The sequence below is a fragment of the Ctenopharyngodon idella genome, chromosome 2 (assembly GCF_019924925.1).
Source record: "Ctenopharyngodon idella isolate HZGC_01 chromosome 2, HZGC01, whole genome shotgun sequence".
Taxonomy (NCBI): domain Eukaryota; kingdom Metazoa; phylum Chordata; class Actinopteri; order Cypriniformes; family Xenocyprididae; genus Ctenopharyngodon; species Ctenopharyngodon idella.
Genome location: NC_067221.1, coordinates 38,500,082 through 38,513,455, shown reverse-complemented (window position 1 = coordinate 38,513,455; position 13,374 = coordinate 38,500,082). Strand labels below are relative to the sequence as shown.

Below are 13,374 nucleotides of genomic sequence, written 5' to 3'. Positions count from 1 at the left end.
TAGATAGATAAACAAACAGACAGACTGACCGACCGACCGACAGATAGATAGATAGATAGATAGATAGATAGATAAACAGACAGACAGACAGATAGATAGATAGATAGATAGATAGATAAACAGACAGATAGATAGATAGATAGATAGATAGATAGATAGATAGATAGATAGATACGTAAGATACGTAAGATAGATAGATAGACAGACAGACAGACAGACCCTAACCCTTCAATAGGTTTGTACAAGAACAAAAATGTGATTTTATCTGTAAGACTATCAAAAGAACAATCTTACATTATTAAGCATCATGAAGTGGTGAAATGATCATACTGATGGAGCGATGGCAGTAGAGGACAGGCACACACACAGACAGAGACGTGCGGGTTGGCTGGGCACTGTTATTCTGCTGTGATTAGAGGACTTTGGGTCTCAGAACCACCATCTACAGCTGTGCTGTTTCTACCAATTACATGGCCCATATGCCAGCAGCCTCTCCGCCCAGGTGGAACCTCAGATGGAAGGAAAGGTGTAACATGCTGATGGACACACACAAACACAACTCATACCCAAACACGCACGAATGTGGAGGAGTCTTATTTCCTGAAAGACATGCACACGCACTTAGAGTGTTAAATACAGAAAGGTTGATCTTTTACGTGTCATTCAATTAGGCAGAAGTTTCTCCTAGCGAGAAGTTTGGTGCTACATTCTGTTTTAAACAAGCATGTGGATTGCTGCTATGTAAGTAATGAAATATTTAAAATATTCAGTGACGCCTAAAAACATGAAAACACAGATGGAGAAAACCAGCACTAATTAACATGAAATCTGAAATCATGAATAATTTATTTGTTTTTAAAATGTACAATGTAAATATATTGGAGGTAAAACATCTGAGAAAGAGAGGTGAAAGGATTTCATATGTTCTGCCGCAGGGCAAATATCACGTTAACAAGAGCATGTTCAAAAGAATCGGAATAACAGCAGAAATATGGCATTCATGTTGGAGGTGAAACATCTGCTTCATACATTTTTACATAACTTCATACATTTCTACAAAATGTTTCATTCATTAACATGAAAGATGTTTATTGCATGACAGATATATCACTGAAACTGTAGATTTTACCAGCAGATGTTCATTTTTGTGTTTACAAATACGTAAAGGTCATGTGATAGCTGACTGTGTTAGGTTTAAGAGCTCTCAATGAAATGTAATAAAATTACTACTTATTGTATAAAAATAAATCTCTAAATAATCCTGTATAGTTTTATAAAATCATGTTTTTTAAAAAAAAAAAAAAAGTGATTTAAAAAATAAAGAAACAAAAAGCATTTGACATATGGTATTAATTTACTTGATTTTATATATGTATTTATTTTCATTTCTTCTAGTTTGTAAAAATAACAATGAGCAAAATAATATAATCATTTTGCTTATAATAACTAGAAGAAAAGAAACTAAATGAAAATATTTAATTTGATTTAAATTAAAAATCAAGGCATGCATTAAGCATATGACATGGTTTTAATTTCCTTAGTTTTATGTATGTATGAATGTATTTATTTTCTTCTAGTTTTTAAAATAACAATCAGCAATATGACAGTATTGCTTATTATTATTTTTTTATGAAAGTTTAACAAAATCGTGCATATTAAATCTGATTTAAAATAAAAAATAAAGACGTAATTCTCTATTCCTCTATTCATTCATTAATTTCTTTTAAAATACTACAATGCAATAATACAATATTGATTATTATAATAACTAAAATAAAATAATTGAAATATAAAACTTTTATATTTAATATATAACCATATTCTCATTATTTATTATATATTTTAAATACAAATGTCATTTATCATCTTTTTTAAAAAACTTTTTAAAAATAATGTATATATATTTTTTCATTATTATTTTAAAACATTATTATTGAATATTCACAGTTTTTTGTTGTTTTGCATTGACAAAGTATTTCCATCTTCCTAGGATGACGCTGTTGTGATAACTGTATAGAGTGACAGTGACGACTGTATAATGTGTTTCAGGGTTAAATGTTCTGGTCTCCCCGTGCTGAGAACTCTGGGCTGCTCTTCCTGCTCTCAGCAGCTCAATAATCCACCCCTTCTTATCAGGTCGTGTGTATTGGCAGACTCTGCCTCTCTCTCAGCTCCTCTCTCTGACTCACTGCCAGTAAATTATGGCACTCATGTACTTGTAGTCGCTCCAGTGCTGGTTTGGAACAGGAAATGCTGTTTCATCATTGGTTGGGTCGGATCCAGCCGCTGACATCAGCTGTCAGTCATACGAGAGCGTTTGTATGAGGCTTGAGGCTGTGCTTCATTTGACAGGAATATGAGTGAGTGTGTGAGTCAGTTGAGTGAGTGAGTTAGGTGAGTAAGTCAGCGAGTGTGTGAATGAGTTAGGTGAGTGAATGAGTGAGCTGAATGAGTGAATGAGGTGAGTTGAGTTGAGTTGAGTGAGGTGAGTGTGTTGAGTGAATGAGTGTGTGTGAGTGTGAGAGTGAGTGAGTTGAGTGATGAGTTAGGTGAGTGAGTTGAGTTAGTGAGATGAATGACTGAGTGAGGTGAGTTGAGTGAATGAGTGTGTGTGTGTGTGTGTGTGTGTGAGTGTGTGAGTGAGTTGAGTGATGAGTTATGTGAGTGAGTGAGTGAGTGAGTGAGTTGTGAATGAGTTAGGTGAGTGTGTGAATGAATTGAGTGATGAGTTAGGTGAGTGAGTGAGTTGAGTTAGTGAGTTAAATAATGAGTGAATGAGTGTGTGTGTGAGTGTGAGAGTGAGTTAGGTGAGTGAGTGACTTGAGTGATGAGTTAGGTGAGTGAGTTGAGTTAGTGAGTTGAATGAGTGAGTGAGGTGAGTTGAGTGAATGTGTGTGTGTGAGTGAGCGGTGATGAGTTATGTGAGTGAGTGAGTGAGTGAGTGAGTTGAGGTGAGTTGTGAGTCAGTTAGGTGAGTGAGTTGAGTGAGTTAAGTGAGTGAGTGAGTGAGTGAATGAGTTATGCCAAGTTTGCACTACAGGATTTTAAGCCCAATTTAAGCCCGTTTTGCAGGTTAACGAGCTCGCCGACAAGTCGGGCTGTGATCGGGGGAAAATCAGCGAGTGATCGGCTCCAGCCAATCTTTATGTGTGAACTACTCAAAGACACATCAAAGAGGCTCGCTAACGCTTCGCCTAAACCTCACTGACACCAGACAAATATCTAGCATGCTAAATATCTGGAGCTGTCAGCCGACTCGATATCCTGTGGTGTCACGTGTCGCGACGCAACAGCCAATGAAATATACAATCCATTCAAATAGCCTATAATTTGCCGACGTTTATTCATATCAGATACATATTGTGTAAGTAACTATAAAGCTCACTCACTCTATTGTTCTCCCAGTTCACCTGCCACATGTATTTCAGGACAAATGGATGAATTCATGTTATATATTAAAATCAAGGTCTTTATATAGGTTTTTAAATGACAAAACACTCACTTGCACATATTTGAGAATCGGAATATCAGATAGTTGATGACATGGTGAGAAAAGCAATACATCTGTCATACAGTGTGTCCGCGGTGTGTCACGTGACATGCATGACGCGTCGTCATGGAAACAATAAAATAAACGTTCTAAAGTAACAGTCGCCTTAACTCTGGGAGGTCAGCCAGACTGTTTTAAACTTATGTGTGAAAGGGTTTAATTTTAATTAGATTTAATTCAAAATTTAATCTAATTTCCTCCTAACATCCATTTTCAAATAAAGTTGTTGGATGACAGTTGTCGTCAGCTTGTGTAGTGTGTAACCTCCTGTTGCAGTCATTTTTGTAGTGTGAACACCACAACGACTTCAAGACTCCACAGCAAGTCACGTAGTCTGAAAAGCACAGCGATCTGCCGACGTTTAAAGTCCTGTAGTGTAAACTTGGCTTTAGGTGAGTGAGTGAGAGAGTGAAATGAGAAAGTTGAGTGAGTGTGTTTGTGAGTGAGAATGAGTGAGTGTGTGAGTGAGTTGAGGTGAGTTGTGAGTCAGTGAGTTGAGTGAGTTAGGTGAGTGAGTTGAGTGAATGAGTTAGGTGAGTGAGTTGAGTGAGCGAATGAATTGAGAGTGTGTTGAATGAGTGAATGAGTTAGGTGAGTTAAATGAGTGAGTGAGTGAATAAGTGAGTGAGGTGAGTGAATGAGGCGAGTTGAATGAATGAGGTGAGTGAGTGAGTGAGTGAGTGAGGTGAGTGAGTGAGTGAATGAGGTGAGTGCTGCTCTTTGTGTTTGCATACTCATGTCTGTCTGTGTACAAATTATGTTTGTTACTGTAGTAAATGTTAAATGCTAAAGACAAATCAACTCATTTAAAGGAAAGTGTGGATTCAATACAAGTATTGGAAGTCTGTGGAGTAAGACATTGGGATAGGATAAAGGTTACACTTTATTTTGATAATCCACTTTAGACCTTCTACTAACTGTTTCCACCTGGTATTAAGATGCGTTTTGGTTGATCGGATCACAAGTGGACGAGGGAGACACATACCGTTTACACCTGGTGTTTTAATCCATCTCTTTTGTCCGCTTTCAACCACTTCTGTCCTGATTTCTTCGAGGGGAGGGTCTATGGGTGGGTGATTGTATGGGTTTTTTTTCCAGATCTTTCGATCTAATGGACAAAATATGCTTGTGCAATTTACATATGAATGCGCACTGAGATGACGGAAAAACATACGGAGAGCATCAGCTTTCATTTCTGCTCTGACAGCCCGCTTCCCATAATGTTTACATGTTAGGTCTGTAGGAGTTAGGTAGCGTCTGTTAAATGCATGAATGTAAATGCAAATATTACTATAAATTATTTTAAGAAAAAAAAAATGGTTGCCTGTGGTAACTGATAGCAGTCCACAGATGCAGCTGTTCTGAACCCCAGAATGCTGCTTTTTGAATTAATTTCCAAATAAAATGTTTTCAATCCCACAACAAAATATTTGCATTATTCATTTAATTGATAAATGCGATTTAATGCAAGAAAAAAAATAACACACATCACTCGAACCTTCCGGGCAACACTTACTCCGACACCCTCCCTTACTGCAATATTCTTCAGATAACACAGCATATGGCCTGTTGCTACGGCGACTCCATCTTAATTATAATATTCCTCTTTGAAAAGTCGCTTTCGATGCACTGACCTTTAGGAAACAACAGAGACTGTGAAACACCGAAGGTCTAAACTAAGATCCCACTTTCAGCTCACAATATGCTCAGAAAAAGCTGTTAATTCTTAATTAAGAGAGAATAGTTGTGTTAATCTGCTTATGTGTATAGTTTAGGATACATATACACATCACTGTAACAGCTATGAAATAAATATGATAAGCACAAGACTTACATCATAACACCATGTATGTCATATACATCATTTACCATAAAAACAATATATATTCATAATACAGAGGTGGATGGGGACCCTTCAACACAGATGTATGCGCACACATGAGCATCTGCTTTGATGCCCTGAAGATCACTTTCACTTCAACATGTTTGCTGTGTGAAAATTGAATATGGTGTAAGCGAGGTGTTATGCTGCTGTGTTTTTTTCTGTCAGGCCAAGGGATGCTACAAAACCACTTTCATAAACTCAATATTTTTGATGGGCTATAGTCTTAAAGTAAAACTAAAGAACTTGATAAGTGCATAAGAAGCACCTGTACACTTATGTGAGGAAATTATATTTGTGGTGACAGATGCTGTATAATGAGGACAAGGAAGGAACCAGTTAAACTATTCAGTTTCATTAATAAATACTGTATACTGTGACCCCAAAAAGTGTTTGGATACTCAGATCAAACTTATGGGAATATTTGACTTAAAATAAAGCCAAACATTAAGTATTAACTTGTTTTAGTTTCTTTATTTTTTTAATTTATTTAGTTACATTTAATTTTTAAAATAATAATTAATGAGCAATATAATAACATTGCTCATTGTTGTTATTATTATTTTAAACTATAAGAAAATAAACTATATAAAAATATTTATTTTTATATTTATATGATATAATCATATTGCTTTTTATTACTAATTATATATTTTAGAATTCATATAAATTCGTTAAATTAGTATAAATTTATATTTAGGTGTTATTTTTGCACTATTATTGTGTCATTGCATTTATAATTTCTTATCTTTTTAAAATAATAATACATATTAAAGTATTTCCATCTTCCTATCAAGCGGTTGTGATGACTGTAGAGTAAGAGTAATACGAGAGCAGCACTCATATCCCTGTCATTGCATTAAATAAAAAATAGTGGCATTTATTTGAAAGATGGAATAAAGACATTTTAAGCAAAACATTTGACAAAAAAAGGTTTGTTTTTGGTTTCAAATGATTAATCAATAGATATACTGTTCAGAATGAATAAAACATCTGAATGCTGATGATACTTGATTTGACTATTTATCTAATGCAAAGAAATGTCTGTGTCTGAATGCTCACAGCGTTTGGGATTGTTGAGAAAGGTGCTTCTGCACAGGTTTGTGCACTACATGCAAACACTTTCCACTTTTTCAGGAAAGCACAGTCAGTGCTAGTGACATGCAAATGGTTTTGGATATTGTCCACAGTATAGTATGCAGTACTTTTTAGTATGCAGCACAGAAAATCAGTTCCCTCATAATAACAGTGACACCTAGTGGCAGAATTTGTTGCAATCATCACCTACTGACACACTAGTAACACTGTAAAAGGAATAGCTCGCCCCTCATATGACTTCCTCAGTTTAACACAAACAGGAAATTTAGCATAAAGTACAAGCTTCTCTTGTCTATACAATCAAGTCATTTAGTGACAGTGACTGTCAAGATCCAAAAATGACAAAACAAATCATAAAAGCATTAATTGGTCCATATGCACTATATTTTAAAGGGCCTTTAAGTAAGAATTTTCATGCATTAGGCTAATTGCTTTTTGTATTGCCAATGTGTGAACAGCTTGTAACGAAACTTAAAAAACGAGACCTTCCTAGGCTGTCTATGAAAGTCTGTAGATTGATTTTTATGTTTAGGACTCGGGCCGGTTTCGCTGGGAAAATCAAAAGGATGTGACGTTTACCCGCGCTCCCGATAACCTCTCTTCCGTTCTATGCCACAGGAAATGAATACAATACAATAAAATACTAAATTAATAAAATACAATATTCTACAATATTCAGGATAATGCCGAAAGAGCTATTCTGTACTGCAATGTCAATGCCATGCAAAGAAAAGGGATTAATTAAAATTATAGTCTGACATAGCCAGATCTATATAGTGTCTAGTCTCAAATAGCCTACCTTATAACCAAAGTCTCATAACTGTGTAATTTTAATTACCTCATCATCTGTCGACATGATGCCGGTGAATTGCAGAGAATTGTTTTCACCGCTGTCATTTTTGTTGTGTGTTTATTTTGCTATTGAGAGGAAAGCGTGCAGCATATATTTATACATCTTCATCTAAACGTAAGCAAATATATTTCCAAAGTTTTACTTACGGTGAAGTTCTTTTTCGTTTTTCGCTTGGGAGTATATCAAGGCCTTGAATCACGTTTAGTCCCTTGTATGTTAAGGCCCTGTCCCAAATGGTACCCTAAACACTCACGGCCTTCCTACGAGTCCGCACTTTTGTGACGTAACGTCGCTTTGACTGTCGGGAAGAAGTCTGCTGCGGAGCTCGCACTTAAAATTTCAATTTCAATTCTGTACTTCAAAATTTTAATTCTGTCATTAAGTCCATTGTAAGTCCACAGGACCGAAAGTGCATAAAAGTGTGTACGAGTGCGAGTTGATGGCTGCAGTTCACTTAATAGCCACCGGTGTCGCTAATAACAAGGTTTTGTGAAATCTACATCAGTGGATCTCAACCTTTTTGACTTCAAAAGGTTGTCCACAACCATATTGCTATATGAGCATATTAGGACATTTCATATAGGAAACATATACGTCAAAATATGTACTATACATACATAAACACATATAATATATGGGGTAAATCTATATGTCAATGTATGCAATATAATGGAGTTCAATTTCTAATAGGTTTCATACGTTTTAACTTTATATGAGCATATATTGCATATATTGATATTTCATATATGCACATATATTATATTTCCATATGGGTGAAGCCCCAAAATAAAATATACCAAAATAAAGTTGTTGTTCACTGATGCACAAAAGAAAGTCATATGGGTTTGGAAACTAAATGAGGGTGAATAAATGATAATTAATCGTATTTATGGGTGGACTATGCCTTTTTACTCCTCAATCACACACACACTTCTGTTCCAAAAACAGCAGCACGTTTGTTCTGAGCCCTTTAAGTTGATGTTTATTGTGAATCACGCGTGTGCAGACACAGATGTTTTTCTCTTTCTCTGCATCCTGCTCAAAAACAGACATCATGGAGACAGCTAGACACTAAAGATCACAGTGTCAACTTTTACAAATTGAACATGATCAGCTCACACACACACAAACATACAGTCTCGTACTCACTCACTCACATACACACACACACACACACACACACACACACACACATGCTGTAGCATAATTTCAGCACATGCCGTCACATTCATCTGCCCGATGATCTGAAACCAACACTAGTAATAGTCTGAATCTACAGGAAGCTTTACAGTAAACTACAAGAAGGCAAACTGAATCATGTGACCCATGTAATAAAGTGACAATCTGCTTCATTTCAGGAGAAATGCATATCCATTATCTGATCTCATTTTGTCAGGGCAAATAACAATGCTATTCATTTTGCTGTGTAAAAATATTAGGAAGAGAGAGAGAAAAAAATTGTACACTAATAACTCTGCTAAATAATATACATAAATTAGATACAATAAGGAAGAATAATTTTACAGACTTTGTATAAATAAAAAAAATAATAATTCAAAGTTCAACTTCACTCACGTCACACCCTCAGAACATGCCAGAGTCGCTGTGAACGCATGCGTTTATCCCGTCTCACTCACTCATTCAAAGAAACAGGTCAGTGAAACCATATTTACAACAACAGATGAAACAAGTAGAAGAAAAGAACAGAGTTAAATGTTTCAATTATCAGAGCAGTTCATGAATGCTGAACTTAATAATGGACTTCACAAAACTTGTCAAGAACATGTCCACGTCACATTTAACCCTGAAATCCAAAGGGAAATAAATTATATTTAATTAAAAAAAATATATAATAAGTTATATTCTGCATAATAAAAATGCATATTTTATGTTTTATATAATTTTATCATTTATGTTAAGTACACTTTCCCCTAATTCACATTGCCATTAAGCAAAAATAAAATAAAAACACTAAATATCATTATTACTGGAATGTAAAAAAAACAAAAAAACAAAAAAAAAAAAATATATATATATATATATATAGTAATGATAGTACACTACAGTTTAAAAGTTTGGGGTCAGTGAGATATTTTTTTAAAGAAATTAATACTTTTATTCAGCAAGGATGTTACAGTTTATAATGTTATAAAAGATTTTTTATTTCAAATAAATGCTGTTCTTTTCAACTTTCTATTTATCAAAGAATCCTGAAAAAAAGTTGTATCATGCTTCCCACATTTTTTTTTTTTTTTTTACTGTATTTTTGATCAAATAAGTGAGCGTTGACATGAGACGTCAAAGCGTCAAAAAATCTTACGGACCGCAAACTTTCCCATGGTAATGTATTTGTTAGAGTGCCTTTAAAAGGTTAGTTCACCCAAAAATGAAAATAATGTCATTTATTACTCGTTCCACAACCGTAAGACCTTCGTTCATCTTCGGAACACAAATTAAGATATTTTTGATAAAATCCAATGACTGAATACTTTTTGTGCGCCAAAAAACAAAAACAAAATAACGACTTTATTCAACAATATCTAGTGATGGGCGATTTCAAAACACTGCTTCATGAAGCTTCGAAGCTTTCCGAATCTTTTGTCTCGAATCAGTGGTTTGGAGCGTGTATCAAACTGCCAAAGTCACGTGATTTCAGTAAACGAGGCTTCGTTACATCATAAGTACTTCAAAATTTCAATGGTTCACGTGACTTTGGCAGTTTAATATGCCCTCTGAACCACTGATTCGAAACAAAAGCTTCATAAAGCTTTGAAATCGTCCATCACTAGATATTGTTGAATAAAGTCATTTTTTGTTTTTTTTGGCGCACAGAAAATATTCTCGTCGCTTCATAACATTAAGGTTGAACCACTGTAGTCACATGAACTGTTTTAAATATGTCTTTAGTAGCTTTCTGGGCATCTGAAAGTGTTAATTATCTTGCTGTCAATGGAGGCCTCACTGAGCCATCGGATTTTATCAAAAATATCTTAATTTGTGTTCTGAAGATGAACAAAGGTCTTACAGGTGTGGAACAACATGAGGGTGAGTAATTAATGACAGAATTTTCATTTTTGGGTGAACTAACCCTTTAATTTATGCTGATTTATATAATGTAATTATTATATCTCAGTCACTGTTGACCATCTAATGAGGATCAGATCCACTAATCTTCCACAGAATCTAACTGGAATCACCTTTAAGACTAACATGAATTACAAAAACCCAAAAGTAAAATGTCTGGATACAATACAGAAAATGTGCTTATATTGCCATGAAAATAACATTGATGGTCCTAAAAATTGGGTTTGTTTTCGTCATGCAAAATGTAATTTCCTATTTGCTTTCCTTTGATTTTGGGGTGAAATGTGAAGGACATGTTCTCCACGGGTTTTATGAGATTACCTGCTCAAAGGACAGAGAAACGCTTGTCACAAAACCCCCTAGGACATCAGTAAAAATGACGTACGGCAAATATCTAGGTATTGCAGAGCGAGCACAGTGATATGGTTATGACTTACACACTACTACGTTCAGTTATAAGACTTACATCATCTATGGTGACTGCTAGTTTGTGCGTGAGCGTTTCCTGTAGAAGACGTTTCAGTTCGGTTCGCTTTCAGAAAGACTACATGAAGAAAGGCATCTGAAGGTAAGCGAGAGAGGGAAAAATCTTAGGTTGAATCAGGCGTTTTCTACTCCACAGCTGCACACAGACGTGCTCGAATAAGAAATACTGCCACTTCGTACGGCTTTTCTCAGTTATAAAAGCTCTGATCTAAATGCTGACAGTCATTTACAATAATAATACATATAGACATTCAAGGTTTCATATACGTGACCTCTATTAGCTGATGAGGCATTGCAAACAAATGCGAGTCGGAGGCAGACGTTGCATCAGAGCACGTTTGCTGAAATTAATCAGTCCATTTTGAGTAAAGCGTGTTTAAAATAACTGAACACAATGTCATTTTGCCGCAAAAGCAGATCTGGGTGAATATTGATCACGGGTGCAACTGCTAAGATTAGTTATTTACAGTTTAACGCAGGCCGCATATTATATACTTAGATATAAATCACAGACACATGGCAAGTCATCCGACTGCAAGGCTGTTCAAATGCATAAAGACATAAAAAGCATTTGTGTGTGTAATTACAAATGAAGGAGGTTTTAATAAGAATTCTTATGTACTATAGTTTCAGCATGCTTTTCTTGGCAGGTGCACCCATTGCAATCTAAAGGTTTGGGAGGGAAATGAGATCTGCTGGACAAAAGCAGCTGTTGTCCCTCGTCCTTCATCATTCAGAGAGATCAGTCTTATGAAAGTCTGGAGATAATCACAGCAAAGGCTTTGGAGGGGATAGAGGCCACATAAAATGTGATGTAAGCATTAGCCGTGTCCTCTAGAGGGCGCCGTTGACCTTCAGAACTGATGGCAAGTTCACCGCTCTGTGTCTGACATTGGACCACAAGACGCCACTGGAAATCACTCTAGGCATTCGCAGTTTCTGTTCAAATCAGAGTGAGGAAATTGATATCAGAAAAGACAGCCTCAGAGAGAACAGAAAAAAGTCTTAGCCACAGTAGTATTTTCACCAAAGAAAAATGGATTTAATCCAGTTATTTATATCTTTTTGCTGTAATTTGTCAGTAGGAAATATCAGTTTACATTTCCACACATTCCTTTTGCCATTAAAGGGTTAGTTCACCCAAAAAATGAAAATCCGTAAGACCTTCGTTCATCTTCAGAACACAAATTGAGATATTTTTGATAAAATCTGATGGCTCAGTGAGGCCTCCATTGACAGCAAGATAATTAACACTTTCAGATGCCAAGAAAGCTACTAAAGGCATATTTAAAACAGTTCATGTGACTACAGTGGTTCAACCTTAATGTTATGAAGCGACAAGAATACTTTTTGTGTGCCAAAAAAAACAAAATAACGACTTTATTCAACAATATCTAGCGATAGGCAATTTCAAAACACTGCTTCATGAAGCTTCAAAGCTTTACATATCTTTTGTTTCGAATTAGTGGTTCAGAGCGCGTATCAAACTGCCAAAGTCACGCTATTTCGGTAAACGAGGCTTCGTTATGTCATAAGTGTTTCGAAATTTCAATGGTTCACCACTGGGGGGCGTAACTTTGGCAGTTTGATGACCCAAAGTCAAACTCCTTGTACACACAAAAATCTCACTGGATTATTACAATTAATGGCAAAAGGAATGTGTGGAAATATAAACTGATATTTACTACTGACAAACTACAGCAAAATATATGAGTAACTGGCTTAAAACTATTTTTCTTTGGTGAAAATACTAACGTGCCTAAGACTTTATTTTTCGATAGTCCACTTTTGACATTCTATTAACTATAAGTAACTTTGCATTTACATGTCAACAAACTCTCAAACTCTTTTGCCATCTTTCTTTTAAACAATGCCATTCAGCTTGATATTTTATTATATGATGCAATAACATTCAAACTTTAAAGCTGCAGTCCGTAAGTTTTGCCTCTTTGTCGCCATCTCTGTTTGAAACCTGCAATTGCAGTTATTTACGGAATTATCATCTTTATGTGGGTTTTGCATCGGCACAGCTCCTCAGCACGGATGAATCTAATGTTTGCTGTCAGTCACCACATCGGTGTGGATACTGTGCTTCGGAATCACAGATTCTACATCTTGGAAGTATGACCAAAACAAGGGAAAATGTCATCTGAACAAGTAAGTAACAAATCTGCCACTTTTGTTCTGACCAACTGAGAAAATAAGCATTACAATAAATTGCGCTGCCAATGGTGATTAAATCTAACGATTGCTTAGCTCGGATCACGTCAAACGGTGCAAATTATTATTATTGTTATACTTTGTTCTCAAATTTTTAATGTTAACAACATCAGCATTGCGTGACTGTGTATTTAGTGTGTATTAGCGTTATCTGTAGATTTCAATTTCTGTAGCCACTCTGCAGTCCGAAGTCTTTTGCTT

General features: G+C 35.5%; 1 protein-coding gene across 24 annotated transcripts in view; it reads right to left on the bottom strand.

Annotated features, from left to right (window-relative positions):
* The window catches only part of pde1cb (phosphodiesterase 1C, calmodulin-dependent b), a 211,398-nt gene that overhangs the window by 95,061 nt on the left and 102,963 nt on the right, over positions 1–13,374 (bottom strand). For 8 of the 24 annotated variants that reach the window (XM_051866008.1, XM_051865949.1, XM_051866036.1 and 5 more), the window contains one exon: positions 8,339–11,892. The exons of the other annotated variants lie outside the window; for them this stretch is intronic. In XM_051866008.1, coding sequence (XP_051721968.1) covers positions 11,876–11,892 — 17 coding nt within the window. In that variant the 3' untranslated portion in view covers positions 8,339–11,875. Of the gene's footprint in view, positions 1–8,338; positions 11,893–13,374 lie in introns of those variants that run through there. 24 annotated transcript variants of the gene reach the window in all.